Here is a 21,739-nt window from a genome sequence, read left to right on the forward strand (position 1 = left end):
TGATTAGGCTCGGTTAAGACTTTTTTATTTAAGGTTAATATGTATTTCGTGGCCGACACTCGTGGGTGTGGGTCGAGTGGGAGACCGAATACTATATTGCAGCGGCCGGACGGCAGGGTAGAGGCAGGTCAACCTTTGATGCGCATACTGTTGTCGATGAATATTCATAATTCTCTTTATTTATATCCAGTCTATTCGACTGAACTATACTTTATTCCAGTGGGAATAGGAGAAAAGATAAATAAACAACTTTGACCTTGAATTGACATCATATTTGAGTTACACTAGTGAGGAACAAGTTATTGAGTGAATGGGTAATGCATTCATTAAGGAACGATATATTTTATTGGTTTAAATGTATTTTAATGCTATTTTTGTATTAAAAATAACATAAAATTCGCAACATTTTATATAAATTGCAGAAAAGATGCAAAGCATATTCCAATTTCTGGGTTAGCATTTTTAGTCTTAAAGATTGGTTCGGTATTTTTATTTTGAATCGTGGTAATTAACTTATAAATAGGTAGTTATTTTCAGTGATAAATCATAGAAACACACAATTATATTTATATGAATAGATTTTTATTTACATATGAAATAACAGCATTTTTATAGAACATTTAGTAATTTTCTACCTTTTATTACAAATATTTCATATTCTATATCATAACCAATTAAATAAATATATATTTAAGAAAAAATCCATAAATATGTTTAAACTAAAATTTATTCATTCTCCATACGTTTAGCAAACATCCCTAGACGAGCTCTCAATTTTAATTGTTCGTTCATCGAAAAATGGCGTTTTGAATGTTGGCAAAACTGTTTTCGTTACTTTAGAAGTGAACTTAAAGTTGTTTTTCGCAGTTCAGTGAAATATTGTTGTATTACAAATTAAAATTTATTCACCAAGAACTGTTTGTAGTAAATCATGTAACGGCCCTATCAACAAAACGCTCGTGGTATTGAGATGTACGGTTTGTTTAGGGGTTTTCCTGTTCTCATTGGAATAGAGTATACTTATAACCACTTCAATTTTACGACATTCCAAATGAAACGAATCCTTAATTAGTAAACTGGACCATTCCGTTGATTATTGTTTGTTTTAACATCGGCTGCCATCAGAATCGACCATACATGTTCAGAATGCTCAGTAAAAATTTATTCTGTCGTGTTACTTGGTTTAAATAATTGCCATAGCGACATTTTATTGAGAGCAAGTCAAAGTATGGACATGTCTACTATCTTGTGTACTTCAGTATCAAATCAATCAATGAGCTGTAATAAAAATGACTGTGTGTGTCGGAAACGTTCTTTGATGTAAGTCGGTCGGCTCGCGTCTCCCACGAACTTGCCAATATGAGTCTGATACCTTTATGTATTCGAGATCGATATTGAATAAATATGTTAATGTAAGATGAGAAATAAACAAATGCATTAAAATACTTCTTTTATTTGCTGTATTCATAATCAATACACAAAATACATTTGGAATGTGTGGAAGCAGCGGACGAGCGCTCGCGGAGCTGAGCCGCGTCACGTGGCGCGTGGCGTGACGTGACGTGACGTGACGTGACGTGACGTGACGTGGCGTGACGCGACGCGTGACGTGACGCGTGGCGTGACGTGACGTGGCGTGACGCGACGCGTGACGTGACGCGTGACGTGACGCGTGGCGTGACGTGACGTGACGCGTGACGTGTCGTGTCGTGGCCGAGCTGCGAGCGCCCGTCTGCGCGCCAAAGCCGTAACAGCCCAGCGATCTCCAGAGAGCGCACACGCTATTCGAGAACACGGAGAGGCCGGCCGGCGTGTTTGGCACGAGCCACTACCGGCCACTACTGTCTAATCCGTAAAATACAAAAGTTTACAATTTTAACAATTTACATCAAGAGAAACACTCAAAGAATTTATATAAAATGTCATCCAACATGATTACAGTACTATAATCGTATATTATAGCTATTAACTCTTCTCTCTATATAAGACAACGGTAGAATAAACGCTTTAGTCGAAAAATGCAATAAAAGATTTACAACTAGTCATTAAAATATTTAGTATCAGGCGTCGCACGACACCTGCAACAACCGGGTCCCGATAAACAATCCGAGTATTCGCTGAGGCGAGTAAATATAACGACTTACTAGCTAACTTCGTTGTGACCACTCCGCGGCGGCCGATGCCCCGACACAGGGCTCCTACAGCTGTTAACGAACGGGGCTGAGAGCAACAACACTCTGCAAAGCATCCACGGAAACGAGCTACGTCTAATACTTAACGATACCCAGCTGACAGGTTCTGGTTCTTAGAATACAGAGGTAGATATTAACGATATCGAGACTATCCCGAACAGCTAATGAAAATTTGGCCACCACTACACGTACCGTCCCGACCTATTATATCAGTGACGTCAATCTCAATTAAATAATACTCCTTTACATATATAATAATACTGGCGTTTCTAATTTTGTCGAATCAATAAAGAAAATATAAATATGAGACAACATCACATACATTACTCTGTTATGGAAATCAGAAGTAACGACGGTACCACAAACACCCAAGACAACATAGAAAACTAATGGTAATCTATATCGACTCGGGCGGGAATCGAACCCAGGACCTCAGAGTGGCGTACCCATGAAAACCGGTGTAGATACCACTCGACCATGGAGGTCGTCATAAAATCAATGCTGTCACATATCGGCAACTATTGAACTTTGTAAATAAAATAAATAAAGTAAAGTAAGCAGCAGCGCTCGACGCGAGAGGGCGGAGTGCATCACTAACGATCGATTATAATTAAAGCTTACGTAACTAAAAGCAAGTGCGCCAGAAAGTATCGTCCCCTACACCGACGGCGCGCGAGTGTGCTGAGGTTCGATAGAGGGTTTGTTCGGGAGAAATACTCCGCGGATGTACCAAACGTCACGCACTCACACATCTTCACACAAGACACGTCGGGCGAGCGCGGGACGTGCACATACAGTGTAACTTAAAACGATCCGTTACGCACATTATCTACGATTCATTAAATTGAGACACGCGTACAGCATAATCGCATACTGCACGGTACAACTTCATAAGGTGTGTCCTAAATATTAAGGGCAATGAGCGCGACAATCTTATTTATTAAATGTAAAAAACTAACGTTTACACCAAATTCAACTTGCGAAAGTGTCACCCGAAGAAAAATGCTCGTCGAAATAATGTTTCACGAATGCGACGACGCACGTGATTCGTAATTCGTAATATACAAAATTGGTTTAGTAACTAGTGATAATGAGGTAATCCGCAAATAATTATGAAAAATACGATCAAATGCTTGAATTAGTAAAGCCTAACACCCGAGCGACACTTGATACTCCCATTACGGTGCGCGAGTTCGTATGGTTTCGTTCAAGGGGATCGACGTCACGGAACCGAATGCTTCCACATGCAATTTCTCACAGTTGAACTTCGCTAGCAGAACTGACTCGATGACTGACCGACACTCACGCAAGGGGCCGTGTTTTAGACAAATACAATCGCTCGCACGACACTCGAGTACGCTAGATTAGGTTAAATGCGTAAGAGTAATATAAAAGTTACAAATCTATTCAAAAAGACGATAGAGGCAAAAGTATCAAAGACATCCGCGATCGCTAAATCTATGAATTATATAATATAAATAAGTTAGAAACAGTATATTCGGCAGTTTGCGCGAATTGAACACACGCGATAAGGCAGTGGAGTTACACCTCTTTGTACCGTCGTCCAGCGGCCGCGGCCTCCGGGCGACGGAGAGAGCGGGTAAATGTCCTCTCGACTCGACGATAATATTTATTTCAGGTACTTCCAACGTCTTGCGGCACGCCGTTGCAAACACCATATGCCGGCTACGGAGCGAGCCGGTCAGGTTGAGACATATAAGTATGTCGTCTACTTAGCGGAAAAACGTAATCGGTCACTCGTTAAGGTGTACTAAGTGATCAATTAAGTTTTTCCTACGAGCCGCCCGAGCGGAAACGAGACATTCCCGAGCGAAACCCGAGCCGGCGCGCGCAGGGACGCTATAAATATTATCCTCGTTCGTCTCCCGATACAATATTCGATGTCGAGTAATTACTTCTCACACGATTTCGATTCGCGTTTACATATTTTCACACTTCGTGTTTAGATCGTCCGATCGACCTACGATCCGAACCGATCGCGGTATTGGGAGTCGAGGCTCTCACGAGATAATTTCGGAATCGATCCGATCGTCGAGACTCGGTAGGTATCGATAAACGTAAATCAAATAGTATTCATTCGTATCACCCCGGCTAGACGATCAGATTACAGAGTTGACGATGATTTAAACGATAAACTTTAACGCGAGAGTAAGTTTGTGGTACAAGTGTGAGCGGGGCACAGCGCGCAGCACAGCGCGGCGAGCGGCGGGCGCGGGCGCGGGGGCGGGGGCTAGTCGCGCGCGATGGGCGTGCTGCACGCCGCCGACAGCGCGCGCCGGCCCACGGGCGACCGCGCCGCCTGCGCCTCCTCCGCGCCCGCTGCCGCCTCGGGGCCCGCCTCGCCCTCGGCCCCGGCGCCGCTCGCAGTGGCGCCGCACAGCGATGTGAACACGCTGCTCGATGATACCTCGCGTACGCATCGTTTTTGCTCCGCTGCAATTTTATTTTGTTATAAACGTAACGAGCGTGTTCTCGATAATCATTTCCGTATAAGTAATATTATTTATTATCCTGTATAACATTGATTTTGTGAAAGGGAGGAAACAAGTTGCGAATTTTTCATCATCTAGTGCTTACGTAGGGCTTACCGATTAGGTTCTGCACATTGTCTATGACCACCTCCGTGTTGTACGTGGCGTCGACGGCGCGCTGCAGGAACGCCGTCCACGTGCTGAGCTCGGCCTCCTGCGGCAATGCATAGCCTTATGGTAACATTACGGATCCATATCAACTCAACATGCCATCTTTGAGCGCTTACTCTCCAAGGTGTCGATAAAACAAAAGGGCGTACAAAGGTACATTACAAAAACAACAAATCTCATTGCCTAAACCATACAAACTATAATCCATTATCACGTGAAAGCTATATCAGTTATAAGCAATACTTTGTTCGAGTCCGTAAAAACAAACAAATCATATTTAAATCTGTATAATCTTACTGCCCTTTAAGGTTCAATTTAGTTACAAACGCAAGCATTTCATACGATAATTTAGCAGAAAGTTGATCACATGATGGCTATCCAAATTTATTTTATATCAGCAAGTGAAGCGCTGATTTACCAAGCAGCAAGTGGCAGGGGTGGGTTAGCGACGAGTTCGCGTTCTTTTGTTCAAATTGTCCTATTTAAAGAATCCGTACAAGTTCGCCGCGTTTCCTAATGCGGAAGTCATGAGTGATTATCGGCAGTACACGAAGTCTGTGCGTAGAATTAGCGTGTTGTAGCTGAATGGAGCCTCGGCCGCGTCAGACACTCTGGCAACGATCCGAAAATAAAATATGACATCTGCCGTCGGCCACCAGCGCGCTCGACTCCTAGTAACACGGCTCACACGGCTCTATCGAACGTTTTGATATCACAGGAAACTACGATATGACGACGTAATCTTGCTTCTAAACTTGGCTTGGTACTACGGATAAAAAAGATTTAATAAAATTGGAACACAATATTTTTAAAGACATGTAAAATATAAGAAGAAGCGTCAAATATATATATTAATACATAAATAATTAAACGGTCGGTCCCCGGCCGGGAAAAGATAATACCCTCTTGAGAAGATTTTTGGATCTTATAAGATCAGGCAATTTACTTGAACAATACTGGATTCTTCACGTTTGTTTTCCTTAAACACTGAATACGAAAAGAATAGTAATAATAATGAAATATTGGATATAACGAAAATGGTACAGACGGGAGGCCGAGCGCCGACGGAGGGCCGCGCTGGTCGAGAAGCCGCACGACCACGAGTACCTCCCGGCGTCGAGTTACACGCCGCCCTTCCCTAGCGGCGGAGTTGTCGGCACCACAAATCAGGTCAACACTGACTTTAGTCACACTACAAATAATCTAGGTTAATTAACCCGAGTTTATGAGGTAACTACATTCAGTTGTTTAATATTTTAAAGAAATAAACATATTTACGAGAAGCGTTTATCATAAAACGTATTGGATTATAAATAAACATATCTCATTAATATAGTGCTATCGAAAACAAAAATACTTATTGCTATAAACTAAAAATTAATCATTGCGAACAGACCGTCATACAAATCGCCACTGCAATCATACTAATCCACATGAAACATGTTTCTCGAGGGATGGCTATTTAAATAATTCACATTAAAATCGGTCTCTGTTAAGGTTGCTCACCTTAGCAATTAATTAATCATCCAAGTCGACGACCTCACAAATAACATCAAGTAATTAATAAATAGTTTTAATTGAAATAATTCACGTTTCACGTGCACCTTCTACGCCAAATGTAAAAACATCACGAGAACAAACAATACGTGTATCAAAGACATGACGGGCTATGTAGCTAATATATGCGTACACACATTGCTCTCATAACGCCGAGCTCGAGCTTGGTCGATGTGTCGATTTACTATACAGATGATTAAATATATTAATCTATGAAAACGCATTGTAACATATATATAACTGTGTGTTTCAAGACTACGCTCAGAGCATGCGATGAAAGTGTTATGGTAATGCAGTTTTCGACATATCTCGATCTCCTTAATTAGATCTACTGTTTGCTTTCTCTTAACGAAAATAGACGAAACGAAGCTGAAATAGACTTATAAAGACTAAATAGAGTAAAAACAGCTCGCGGAATACTTCCTGTTACGCGGCGCGCGGCGCGCGTAACGCGTTGCGCGCGGCGCGTGCGCGTATAAATAGCAGTGACGGTCAGGGCCGTGATGTGCGGTCGCTGCACTATTTCGGCTGCGCTGGCTGATGTCATCTCAACGACACCGCGGTCATAGATTGATTATCGTTTGTTCGCACCATTCATTAAAAGGCAATACAAAATAAATAAACAGTAATCTACCGATTGCTGCGTACGCGAGTACACTGACTACGTTTGCTTAAGACACGAGCACTCGAATGGTGCCGTTATTTACCTTCACTCGTATGTGTTAGTTTGTAAATCAAAGTTACTGAGTCATTAAATAAGTGTACTGAGAACACCATAAGAGCCTCAGCAGTGGGTCAATCGGTCAGGCGCGAGGCGATCCTGTTACTATGACCAATATAACGATGACGCTGATCAAATTTAGACATTCAATGAATACATCCTTCTCGCCTGCTAGCTAAATAACATATGACTCGCTAATGTTTAAACAAAATATTCTACAGCTGTTGTAATTCAAACTATATCCAAAATTGTTGTTGGAGCATCCACAACTTCAGTCGCACAAGTTAAACTAATTAATTATCGATGGTGGGAATAAAATATATATATTGTCCGGGCGTCATTAAAAGAACTATTTAAAATTAACCTGTGTTCTATGAGAAAGTCTTAATTGAGAGTATTGCTTTTATAATCTTCGATTCATAACGGTTTGTTTTATGATTGAGGGCTACGACACTGACTAGATATTTGACACTGGTAAATTGCTGTTCAATGAATACGTCACATGTACTCGTCCATTACGGCACGTGACATAAATTTTGTGTGTCAGTTTCGAAGATTCTATTTCCTAGTTTACTTAATTTTATCATCACAATGATCACACTGGTGTGTGGTCGCGGTCACATCCCTCTCAACCTCCACATTTCACCAGCATCGTGATACATCTACTCAGCCCGGTCGGATATTTGGATAGCCAGAACACTCCACCCCATCGTTCTGTGGCAAACTCCGAGGCCTCAAAACCCCGATGTCTGGGCGCTTATGTAGCGCGTCATAAGCCGGTTACGTATTTTAAATACGAAAAGCGAAAAATAATCTATAATCTTATTAAAGAACAACATAATATCGGCTTACACAAATTAATATATAATTTTTAGCTAAAATCAAAGTTTGTATGCTTATTTGGATTATTCTCAATTCGATTGCTATAGACATCTCAGGGACCTTCATTTACGGTAACCAAAAAATGTCCGAATCATAAAAATAGGTCACAATTATACGAATAGATCTGAATATTAATGTATAGTCGGCCAAGCAAAGCGCACAAACGGAACAATAGACTATGACATAAGAATCTCAATACGGGATCTGCGATTGAACGGCGGCGGATCCAATCGTTAATCTCAATGACGAGTTTGGAATATCACAAAAAGTGCAAAGGAAACATTAAGACGAGTATGGAGCACGTAGGTACTTCTGCGAGAGAAGTAACTTTCGACGCAAAACAGGTTAAGCACTGTGTACTGCGAGTGAGCGTTAGTGTTGGTTAGCACAATGGGACCCCCACGCGTGACGGGGCACCAACAGCCGACGTCACGAGCGCCACGCTCCCGCCTCCTCTTACATTACACGGAGAAGACTCGCTACCCACTAAACGCGCGATCACTAAAATATTATTTGGAAAATGTTATTAGACTCTTTCTTTTTTTTCATTTATTTTGGTGAACGGTTTATATAAAAACTCGCACGTGCAGATTAACGACGCCAAACATGCGAGTGTAAAGTGAGGATATAGTTAGTCTTGTTCTCTGTTCTCTTTAGTTATTTCACTTAGCGCAACTGACATATTTCTTACTAACGAAATGGCCAATATTATTAGTTGCGATTGAAAATTATATTTTTATTATTATAGCTTTTGAAACATTTATAATCCGACAATATATTTAATTTCATTGTAATATGGATAAATAAGATCTAATTTGATTGGATAAAAACAAATTTCGTGGCCGCCCGGTGACGGAGAAAATTAGGTCAGCGTCGGAGCAAGGTTAAGGACCATCGAACTGTGTCGCCCCCCTCACACCTCCACGCATGTTCTATCTTTGTTTAAGAGATTTCACGATTTTCTAACATCAACTAAAGCTGTTTCAGATAATTTGATTTCATATTAATTCGCGATTTTACATAAAAAATCAAGGATTTTTTTTTGCAAAACGTATCACGGAGCGTGTTGACCTCTTAATTAACCTCGATTTGCTGACTTTGTCGTTTCTTTGATCGCACCGTGTCAAATGCTATAATGGTGTGTGATGACCCGGTGTTATATGACAGCTATATCGAAGGATTGAGTCATTCCGCAATAAACAGTACTTAATACGAACTCATGACCACCGCCACCAAAGAAGTAAGCGCTCCAATCTGTGGCATAATTAACCTATGGCCAAGGGGAATGTGCCTAGGCAGCAGTCCCACAGTTCTCTTCAGATTTTTTTGTTAATTTTTAATTGGACTCATCTAAAATGACAGGAGGAACATCTTAAAGATGTCGATTACACATGTTCTCTATAACTGATTATTACCTACTCTTAATTAATAACATCAATAGTTTTCCTTGCGGAGCGGAAATTGTACGTGTTCAGGGCACCAATTCCAAATTGAAATTATATAAATATTTTTATATGTAGCTTTTGTAATGTTCTTAAATGACGACATTACAGTAACAACAGATACTATTCTAATTAGTGGGACACTAGAACGCCTCGAAGAGATAACGATAGCACGCGACGCTGATCGAAGCAGTCGTTCGACATACATCTACATATTTATCACGAGATTGCGAATCCAGGAGATACGCCGCGACCCACTTCTCTTTATCAGATACCGCACCGTGCTATTCTGCAAATTGAGACTAAACGCAACTAATATTCAATTTTGAACTGGCGGAGATACAAACAAAAATATTAATATAAAACAGCGACCCCAGACACCTCTGCGATATTATGTAACTACACCCCACTCGTCCTTCAAACCGAAACACAAACCAATGATGCGCATAGCATGGTGTACGGTAATTGGTAATCGATGACGAGTGCTCCAGGACAAGTCCATTGCTTCTACGGGCGCCGGTGCTTATACCTTTCAACAGAAAGTGAGATTTCTAAGATTAAAATAAAAAAACGATACGTTTTATTATTGTTTCATGTTTCATGTATCGATGTGTAGACCTATGAACATGCGTCGCAAGGCAGCTGTCGACTAAAAATAATACTCATATGGCCTCTATAAATAACTTTCTAGATAGAACCTTTCTTTGTGTAATATATCGGCATGACTTTCACCAAACCACAGGAAAACGCGTCTAATATCAGGCGGTGCGAAAAACATTTTGTCGTTAGGCGCACTTATCGTTAACGTTACTTATAATTGTATTTGGCTTCATAATAAAATATATCACCGCTAAAGAAACAGTTGACACATAAGTATAGTTCAAGGCGAGGGTCGAAGCCCATGCGTGTGGCGGGTGGTAGGCTCGACGGTGGCTCGGCGGTGGCTCGACGGCCTGATCGTAGCTGCGGCCGTCCTGTGCTTTCACCGATTAGGCGAACAATGCCTCCGCCCGACGCGCCGCCCGCGCCATTAGAAAGGTAATTTCCGTTTATATGCAAATCCCATGCACGAGATATTACAATTGCCCTCATATTTGATTGTACCGCTGGTTTGCTTTTACCGGCGCCTTTAACAGAGCGTATCCATTGTGTCGGACGGCCGCTGCGTTGACACGTTAATCCGACCCGAAACGCGAATATCTCTTCCGGACCTTAACGGTGTATTATGAAAGTGAATGAATATGACTCACTCTCGTACGATCGCGATGGAGATGAAACGCCAGTACTCGCCGCGACTCTGAATGACGAATGACTCCAAGCCACGCAAATTGATTTCACTTCTTTTCTACTGCTTCGGTTTTATAATGCAATATCGATTCAATTAAAATCACAAAGAAGCGTTAATGTAGTCATTAGTCGGCGGACTCCACGCGCTCGCTCTGCATTGAAAGCGACAGTGCAAGGTTGCGCCGACGCATTCTAATCGGGACCGGCCGCTGATGTTCGATGGTACAATCCTATTAATATGAATCGAGTCCTTTTCTAACACGCTTCTATTCTAAGGTGTGAGTGTGAAAGTATAACACGCTGAGACGATTACTGACTTTCAATTGGGGTTTTCCTGGTATCCCGTTTGGAATTTAATTTTAATTTGATTATATTATATTTTTAGCATCGTCCTTCTTTTATATTATAATATTGGTAGGTGTACAGACACTTGGGCCACCAATTGATCACCGTTTCTCACAGACATTGGAAATGTAAGAAGCGTTCACCATACCTTACAACAGCATCGTACCACCAGCCGTAGGAACTAAGATGTATATTGATTACAATGGCTCACTGCCCCTCATGGGTACTAGTTGGATACCCCCCCACCCTAGTCTACCCAGACTGGCTTACGAGAAACAAAAGAAATATGTTGAAGTCGTCCATCAAACTTCCAGGCTAAAAATAACTCAAAGCTACGTGACAAATGTTAGAAGTCGTCAACAATTGACCCCAGTCCAGCCGCCCGATCAGATAGTTACCGTGCAATGATTAATGTCGACACCTCGGGGTCGCTAACCTGTTGAACAGACCGCACTTACGATGCGATAGATGCCGGCTCGTATCAGTGTCTCTATTTTAATTAAACTCGATGCGATAACAGATAACGAGCGTTATCGCTGGATTAGTATTGTTGACGATTGACCGTGAGATATCTGACTGTACGTCGTATCTGGCGTCGTGTCGCATCGTAAACAACGCCAAGGTGGCTGAACTATTTGTGTGTTTACATGTCAGACGTCAGTGAGAGTGACCGTGTTAGTGTGACATTCGTAGCGATCTATTATTTTATCGATTGTCATATGAATGATTTTATTCTGTAATGATCTAATAGCTCTTTGCTTGATAATATAAGTATTTTATGAAATAACATTTTAAATTGAGTGTGTTCATTAAGACAACGGGGCCTATGTTTATAAGGATTAACTTTTTTAAAAGTTAAAAAAAACATACCATCACTCGAAACTGAAATCGCAAAAAAATAATCCTAACCAAATATGTTTAATTTCTCTTGAAAACAAAAAGGAAAATAAAACTACCACTAGAAAATAATATAATAAGAAGGCGGAGGAGTAAGTAAGTTTTCTGAGCTATAAATTACAAAGTTTGCTCCGAGAATGTAACAGCGTACATAATATCATCAAATCTACGCGCGACGGATTATGTTTCACACAATCTGCCGGTGCCGCCTGTTTAGCAACATCTAACGCGATGACAATTCATACGCATTCAATTTAAAATGCAATTTTCATTTTGATGTGCAATATGGAATCAGACTACGGCTAGACGGGTCGCGTCGAGCCTCTGAGACAACAAAGTTCCGGCGCGCCGGGCGACGACTCCCCGAGTGCCAACACTCGGCAGCCGGCGCCGCGGCCGGAGCGGCTCCGGTCCCGACCGTTAAAAAGACAATAAATCACCTCCACGGAGCTCGAGGGAGAGACGTCAAAGTTGAAACCAGTCAGTCCATGTAAAAACAATCGCTCTGAAATGTGTGTAATATGTCGAAAATTAGCTTCATGCATTTTGGTTTGGAAACGATCGCCGTCGCGCTTTAAGACCCTCGTCTAGCTTTAAAGCTTTGTGTCTTCATATTTACCTTTAATAGGATGTACTTTATTTAGTATGCGTTGAGGTTCCTGCGAGCCGAGGCACCTGTCGCGTCACGTGTCCGCGATCAATCAGCCGCTCCGGCGCGACGGCGGCGGCCCGAGACATTACCGCGTTAGCGGCATAATTGCTGTCGACTCAATTGCCCGCGCGGCTAATTGGCCAACGCATGTGACTCCATCGCCCACCCTACATGCTCGATGACCGTTGCCCTCCGCGACGCGACGCCGAGGGGTCCTGCTCCCGCAGACTTGCAAATCGCTCCGTCTACATCCTAATTGAGAATTAACAACATATCTAAATACAGCGGCTACATACGACATGTTCGGAAAATAAGCTATAGATCGATAATCCTACGAGGCTTAAATAATTCGCCGCTCACCGCCGCCGCCTCCGAGCTGAAATTTGCTACACATTAACCAAGCACAGCACTAGCACTCATTTTCATATTTCCTTTTAAAAATTGCACTACTTAATGTTGGGCATCCAAGCGGAACGAGATTATGCAATAGCGTCTGTGTCAGATGCAATAGAGAAAATGAATATATTTGTTTGTTAAAGCTAAAATTTTAACAAAAGCTACAAATAAACGTCACGAGCAAATAACTTAATACGAGTCTTGAACTACTTTTAACAATATTTTAACACCGATACCGAGAAACGTCGTATTAGATACCAGTGGGACCGCATTCTTCCTGGGTAGCAAAATAACTTTACAACGGAGCTAACTAAATATGTCATAATATCTAAAACATTACGTATGTATAACGTAAAGGATTCCCGTTGCTTGTCGCTTTGTAAACGCGTATTCAGACGGTGCAAAAGGATTTAATATCTTTAAATTCAGATTTTCCTTCAAGAATATTATCGCGATTCGCGACTAGTGCCGCCTACGCATTACAATTTAGAAATTTTTATAATTACTGTTTATATACTGTGGCCACGTAAATAAAATCTCAATAATAACAACATAGCCATCTTTGAATTAACGTTTCCTCGAGCTGTTAACTCGAAAATAACCGGTGGGAAAACTTTTATAGGTAATAGAAATAGCTTCCTTGACCACAATACCAATAATGACCAATGCTAAGGCTACTTGTTAACTGCCTCATGGCAGCGTTTATAATGTGCTAAGCGTTTAATAGTGTTTTAATCTTCGACGCGAACTTGAAACGGTCACGAGCCACCGCCGAGCGGTCGCGTCCCGTTCGCAGTACACGCTTGGATTATAGCCATTAGAACAGATTAACGATGTCTTTAGCGAGCACTATTTTAACTTCAGAATCGCTAACCGTTTATAGTAGGTATTTATTGGCTCTGTTTTAAGTATGCTCAGTCAAAACAAGGCACAGAAACTCACTGAAAAAAATTGTGATTATTTTTGAAACAATATCTAGATTAAAAATTAGACGTGTTGTACGTATAAAGGAAATTCAGTGTTAAGTTTCGAACATGGACTCGATCTGTTAAAATACCATCTTTGCCAGGACAAAAAATAATGCGTCGTCTTCAGTCTGGTAATACTGCTGCTCAAACATCCTCAAGTTTATTTAAATATAAATACAGGCGATAGGAGACTTTCTAAAGTGTTTTTTTATGATTTGCAAAACATTCGTAGCGCTTGGCGTATTGCAACGACCCTAAGTCGTCACGCGGTCCATTTCAAAGAGGCTGACGAAACATCGCAAATACAATTACAGCAACACGCGTCCGTGAATGAGGTGTAATCGTGAGCAATGAAGGCGAATGATTTAAGTGAGTGAGTGTGAAAAATTGTATGCGCGGGCGAGGATAATCAAGTGATTCCGCGGGAGTAACGAGGGTCGACGCCCTCGGGCCGGCGGCGCAGCGGCCAGCGACGAGGGCCGAGGCAGCCCGCAACAGTGCTCACTGGTCTAGCCATCACACATATCTAGCACACTCGGACCTAGACCAGACTTGCATTGCATTTTAGACTGAATATAACTGAAATATATGTTACTTTATTTCAGTAATAAAAGAGATGTTTCCTACAACTCGATTCACAAACAAAAGCTTTTTCTAGTATGTAAAAATCAAGAATATTTGTTTATATTTATTTTTTAAATTAAAAGAACAAATCGTTTACGTCAATACTTACATATCTTTTATAGCTATTATTTCATCAGATGCTCGCAATGAATACAGTTATTCATTGCGAATATCAGTATATTTACTGATAGATACCACCCGTACGTGCGCGCAAAGAAAATATCGACTGAGATGCCGTAACACGAGGAGTACTTACTTAGTATTGCAAAAACTAACATGCTGAAGAAACTCAGCGCGGCTCGCGTTCTTGCAAGAAAATAGAAATATTTGACGCCGCCTGTGTGAATGAGGGCGACGCAGTGTGGTCTAAGTGCTGCACTATTTTATTACTATTTAAAACCGACTTGATAATAAAGAATGTTTTTAAATTCAACGCGCTTGTCTATAAATGTTTACAAATCTTTCGAAAGGAGAAGGACATATCGATTTGGATTATTTAAACTGAGGTGGTCTACGATATTTATTTTGGCTTGGTATTTAAAAAGGCACTTGAAAGACGTTTGTACAATATGTTATATACTCTTCAAATAGTTTTTATTCATTTATTGTTTTCGTTTCACCGAAACGATAAATTATATTTATAAAAGAGTGAAAAGTTTGGTCAAACCATTTAATCTGTAATAAATTCTCGTTTTTCTAAGTTATGGGTACCACAGATTAAGTAATAGTTCTGTAAAAAGGAAGCGAGTAGACGGCCTACAAAGCAAGTAATGGAATGCTATAAAATTACAAGTGCGTAGTAACTCTTTCGTACTTATGTACACATTAATGCCACGTACGGCATGGCGTTGATCCTACTATTGAACTCTGCTGGAGAAAATCCTACTAACGAGATAGCCGTATTTTCATACATTTACTGTAAAATAATTCAGTCTCAATTTAAAAAAAAATTGTACAAGCCGTGAAATGTATGTAATGCATATCAAATCACTTCCTTGTCAAATTGATACTGTTTTTGTTTAAAAATGACGAATTTCTATTTATAAGTACATTTACTACAATTCTATAAACAATGTTGACACTTTAAGGGATGAAGTTTCGAAATCACTATAATAACTCGTTATTATGTGTGTGTAGTTTTCATGTATATATGTCACGGGGCTTTAACTTTACTAAAAATTAACGCAAATAACATAATACGAACATTAGACGTAGCGAATTTCCATAAAAACTTTCAATGTGATGAATTTAAAAAACAATCATACCTTAGTGTTCATCTACTCCCAATAAGGAATTCGTGTGCAAAATTAGCCTAAACGGGTGTTTAAGCAGTGCATTGTAAGTAATCAGTCAATCACTTAAGGAACTATATTAAGTAGGTATATAAAGTTTCCGTAGCAATCCGGGTGCGTTATTTCCCCGAGTCATCGTGAGCGTGATGTGCGTAATGTTAAAGAACACAAAAATAGTCTTGAATAGGTGCGCGACAAAAAACCGACGTAAACTACTAACAATGCGATTTCAATCAGTGACCGTGTGGGAAAAAATAGTAAAAACGAATGGAGCCAGTTTTTACGGCGGTAGTGCTCAAGGCAACGACCGGCCGCCAATTACATATCAACAAAACAATGTTCCAAGTCATTTGTTATCGTCACACATCTCTAAATCACTTCACAATTCATTTCAAAAAACGAACATCACACACTGTATCCATCCGTCAACTATTTTCTGAAGATTAAACGGATGTACTTGTATGTACGTCTTCTCTTGTGCCTGTACCGAATGACAAAATACTAAGTATTGCTGTTTTGCACTACAATACCTTGCACCTACTCGGCCGGGCTGCACAATGCCCTAGAACCGAGACAAATATTAGTCAAAGAATAAAGACGTAAGCATAAAATGTCTCATTATACAAACATCAGCTATTTATCTGAAATTACTTCAAAAACGATGGCGTTTCACTTTTGCAAATGTGTTTGACTTGAATAATGGAACTGATAGAGCTTATAACTTAGCTCGTGTGCGGAAAAAACTGATCTTCTTTGTTATGAACGTGGAAGTGAATCTTACACAACGATGACTCGTGCGGTTGGAAGGCAGTTTATTAACCAGCCAGGTGACGTTAAGGGCGCGCGCGATCTTACAAACAAAAAGATTCAATAGTGAGAAAACCTAACAATACCACTTTGTTTGTTAAAACAGCGTTTACAGTTCGTTGCAATACCGTGAGAATATTGTATACGATGCTGGTTTATTTATTGAGCCGCAAGGGCCTCCGAGTTTCGACTTTTTCTTAAATCAAGATCAGTGTACAACGAATTTGCTTTTTATACAATTTATACTCACTTCACTTGTTAGTCTACACTACTAGCTTAATACATTAACCTTAAAATAACCTAACCGTTTTATTAATGGCCGAGTATTTTACTATTTTTTTCTCTCTTTCAAATATACAAAAGATTGTCATTTAATGGTTTTTAATGTGATTCATTATAATAATTTTTATGCGACTTCGTCTTCAAATAGTGTTTAGAAATACTTAGTTTACGAAAATAGACCTTCCAACAAATAAGACTCGAACAACTCAGAACTTGTTAACTGAGCCCACCGATACACAGGCAAGTTATAAAAACTCGCATAACTCGACAGCAGTTCCATAACAGAAAGTTAGTTAAGTTATTTATTGGAAGAGCAGTTCGAATTATATTCCTTTGCTAAGCCTATGCTAGCTATGTTATTTAAAAAAAAAATACAAGTACTGACATCTCCTCACGGAGAGGCATCAGGATAAAAACGTACAATTGCGACAATTAAAATTTTCAAGTGTACGCAATGGAAATGATGACATCGAAGTCATCGACGGATTACAAGATAACGCTAGAAAGCAAAGCGCAACGAAGGGTCCGGTGTGCTCACTGCTCAGGTGTCGCACGGGCTGTCTGCCGCGAGGATGAGACTCAAGCGTTTAGCGTTTAGCTCTCAGCAGCGACCGACTTAAGTAAGTAGCATTGCTCAGGCAACTATTGCGACTTCTCCACTAATGAGCGTTTCAAAACCGTGTTATTAAATCATTTTAAAAGTAAACCGTTTTATGTTGTGTAAGTAGGTAATTAGTGAGTGATATTTCATTATAAATCATAATCAACATAAAAATACGTAAGATAAATCAATGAGTATACTTAAAGCGGCTAGAAGAGCCAATAAGTAGAGCCAGTAAATATATTTTAACAATAATGCAATTCAATGTGTCAGTCCTACGAATAAAATCAATGAAAGCTACGCTTCTAATCATCTACTTTGAATTCATATTAGTAAGAGTCTTTGCAGGAATTCAACGCAAACACCCGATTGTCGCCTCAATAGACACGGGCGCGCGGGCGGGTCGCGCTTCCATGGGACAACAACCCTGAGATTTGAATCCACATTAATTATCTGTGACGACCGAAACGTCCATTCTAAGTAACAATACACCGCATTATATTTATTTATTCTAACATAAATACTGTGACTTTCGATGGTATTACACATAGGACCAAGAGTCTTTGATAATTCTACATGAACGCTTCAAAAACGATTAAGCTGAAATATTATAAACGGAAACGTCCAGCGCAGTACAGAAAAAGGTATACATATACTATATTATTAATATAATTATATAACATAACAATAATCATGAGGTAAAATGTTAAAATGATCCGTGAACTTGGCAAGTAAAAAGCCAGCCATAAAAACATAAATGAACTTGATAAGTAGATGAGACAATGAGCGGCTCTCGCGATCACAGTCGTTGGCTAAAACAAATGAACATGACGTGACGTGACAAAGAGACTTTCTCTCTATAATTGCTCGCCTCACCACATGAATCATTTTCCTCCGAATTTGACGACACGTCACGAAATGATGCGACACTCGTGATTAGATTTAAAATCGATTTTTAATGTTCTTGATAAATATTTATTATTAAATAGTATGAAGCGATGCACTTTCAAGCAAAAGAAAATCCTTTAGCTATGCAGCTGACACACGCAGTAGCAATGTAAGCTCCCCTAGAAAGTCTACGTAAAGTATTAGTATTGGTTTCAACAATTTCGGCGATTTGTTTTTATGATAAGCAATAACATAAAAACAGACATTTGCTTACATCTGTGTATCGATAAATAAACGAACAGTGTCGTTATTGGCAATAACGTGATGTGTTTTTGTGTTAAAACACTGAATGTATAAATTAATAATATAAAATTAGGCCACAAACGTTTCATACGTTACAGGCGGATTCGGAAAAAATAACATTAATGCTATATAATAGTAAATTTTAATCGACTTTAAAATTAAGGAAGTAATCACTTCAATGAAACCATTAAGACTTTTTTTTATTTTCGTCGGTTTATCCCATTATAGAGAACTAAAGATACTTAATAATAATTTCATAAATTTAATATTAAATGAAACAATTTTAGAAGTCGGTTTGGTATTTTCTTTATAAAAATTAATCCAATCTTTTAAAGAAGAGATGTTAAGTCGAGCTTTTTTAAATTGAAGCTTAGAACGGCCGATAGCGGATTTTTTAATACAGTAACCAATAACCATTCTTAAAGTAAAACTCAGATATGTATCAGAAAACTTAAAAACCGATTGTCCGCAACAGAACTTCACGTTTATTTCGTAAAATGAGTTACGTTTCTCTAATGTTCAGAAATAAATAAAAATACACATTGGAGATCGCTCATAAACACGAGAAAGAAAACATGAATTACTTTCGTATGGTACACGATTATCAGCTGACTAAACAAGATTATGTAATTTCAACGATCCAATCTGGCATGTGTTATACTCAATATTTTATAGGTACTCATTATTTGTGCTGCATTTATGTTGCCTATGTGATTAACATCGAACGAGCGAACAATGAAAAAAACAAGTAATTTGTTTTTGTGGCGTACCCTTGTAACACGATTCATTACCAACTTCAGTTATAGCTAATTCTTCGGACCTATGCGTTATTCTACCGCTGGCCTTCTGTAATTAATATAAGCGGCGTTTTTTGCTCTATCGCAGGTCTCATTTTGTTTTTATTTAAACATACATGTATTTAGGCCGCGTTAGTTACTTAGATTAAATATTAAAAATAATAACTTGTTATTACGTTAATATGAAACATTCTTTCAATGTGTAAAACGCAAGAAAATTCATCATCGTCATCTAAATGTAAGTAGTTAAATTCGCAATTTCATTCGAAGTCCATCACTACAGGTAGAACCAATAGATTTACGTGACTTTAAATTAATTTTGGTGAGCTGAAAGAATGAAGCCGCTTCTCACAGAGCTTCAAATCTACTCTTCCAAATAAACTTTACAAGGATAAACATTAAACCTTATATAACATATCCATGATACTGTAGAACGGTACGGAATAATGAACTTATAATATCTATAACAGGAAAGTGTGGCCTGGCTAAGGAATTATTAATATACTTTACATATATTTTATTTTAGTGCATTCATGGCAGTCTTTATTAAAAAACCTAAACTATTTTGACTGAGGCGAGGACTTGAGGGGTTCCAAATTTAATGATCTTACTGAAAAAGATCTCATGAGGTTTTGTCGTTTGTCTATTATTAATTATTTTATCAAAAAATTATATTCATCATACGAATCAAACTTACCATTTTAGCGAGCATGGTGTCCATCTGGGGCTGGTGCGCGGCAGTGAGCAAGTGGCGGATGCGGGACGCGTTGGCCACGCATTGCGCCATGCAGCGCTGCAGAGCGGCCGCCTGTCGGACCAGCGCGGCCGACAGCGGGACGCCCTCTCCTGAAGCGCTACGTAGCACAGACTCCAGAACATGTGCGTGCTGCGACACATAGTCTAGGCACCGTCGCAATTCCACTGCATCACGTTGTTGGCGTTCTGAGAAGGTGACACTGAGTAGAGTCATCATAATATTTTACCATAGTAGTTTACAGTTGTGTACCATCATATGAGTAAATAGACATAACTGATTATATCTCTATTGAAATGTCAAATCCACCACTTTACTGGTATGCTGTTTGAATAGAGGCTTCACATTGAAGTTAAATAAAACATTTAAATGAATATTAAGTTCATTGCGATTTAACTGTAGCAGGAATTTATAATATTTATTTATATAATAATATTACTAAAAATTATTAACATATAATATAAACTTTCAACAACAAAATCAGAAAGATAACATTAACATTAAAATAGCATTGATAGTAACAGTCACCACAACTTACAATTAAGCATTAATGTACAATTGCTAACTGTCAATCTTTAAATATAAATAAAATAACAAAACTTAAATTTAATTTGATAAACTACATAATAGATAAATAAAATTATTAATATATCATATTTACCCTTATTCAGAAATAAATGAATGTGAAAAATAATAATGGCCATAATACAATTAAATAATCACATATTTATACTTGTATAAATAAGCTAAGTAAATAATCATTATAATAAAATTTATAAAAAATATTATTAGTTAAATAAATAATATTCACAATGATAGATGCCGAGATGGATTTTTTTTTCATATGCGTTCTAATGAGAATATTTTTGACAGATTTTTTTTAAAAGATTTCTGATATTGTATTCACCGTGAAAATCGTAAATTCGTTGAGTTCTTCTCTGATATTTTTCCTCTTGGATCTGCCGATCAGCTTGAGCTTGCTTTTCTCGGGCTTCCAGGACTTCCAAGAAAGAAGAAAATAAGGATTTCCTCTCGTTTGTATTTGTAACGGTTTCTTGCATCTTTGCTGTTTGAATTTTTCGATGATAATAAGGCAGATGGTTGGAGATAAAACAATGATATAAGCCAGACCTTTGAAATAAATTATTATTCAATTCATAAAAGGTCTGATAACTGAGGAAGACGAAACTAAACTAAAATAAAAATTATAATCACACAACCACTCACAAATATAAACGGACAACAACTGACAAGTGACAACTGCTCCACTGATAAGTCGACATTTTGTCATTGACAGTTCTAACAAAGGCAAACATTAAGCATTTCGCAAAAAATTAGGAATCTTTCTTGCAAAACAGAAATCATGTATGAAACCGGTTATGGACCAAA

At 39.0% G+C, this 21,739-nt stretch overlaps 1 protein-coding gene across 1 annotated transcript; it reads right to left on the reverse strand.

Moving 5' to 3' along the window:
- Nucleotides 1–1,688: 1,688 nt before the first annotated feature.
- On the reverse strand, nucleotides 1,689–21,657 carry LOC124536137. Its single transcript, XM_047112595.1, has 4 exons — nucleotides 21,258–21,657; nucleotides 20,294–20,538; nucleotides 4,802–4,898; nucleotides 1,689–4,646 (listed from the first exon to the last, which is right to left on the reverse strand). Exons 1-4 carry the CDS (start codon nucleotides 21,409–21,411, stop codon nucleotides 4,444–4,446), a joined length of 699 nt encoding a protein of 232 aa, XP_046968551.1. The 5' UTR covers nucleotides 21,412–21,657; the 3' UTR covers nucleotides 1,689–4,443.
- Nucleotides 21,658–21,739: the final 82 nt, after the last annotated feature.

Source organism: Vanessa cardui, chromosome 16 (assembly GCF_905220365.1).
Source record: "Vanessa cardui chromosome 16, ilVanCard2.1, whole genome shotgun sequence".
Classification (NCBI taxonomy): Eukaryota; Metazoa; Arthropoda; class Insecta; order Lepidoptera; family Nymphalidae; genus Vanessa; species Vanessa cardui.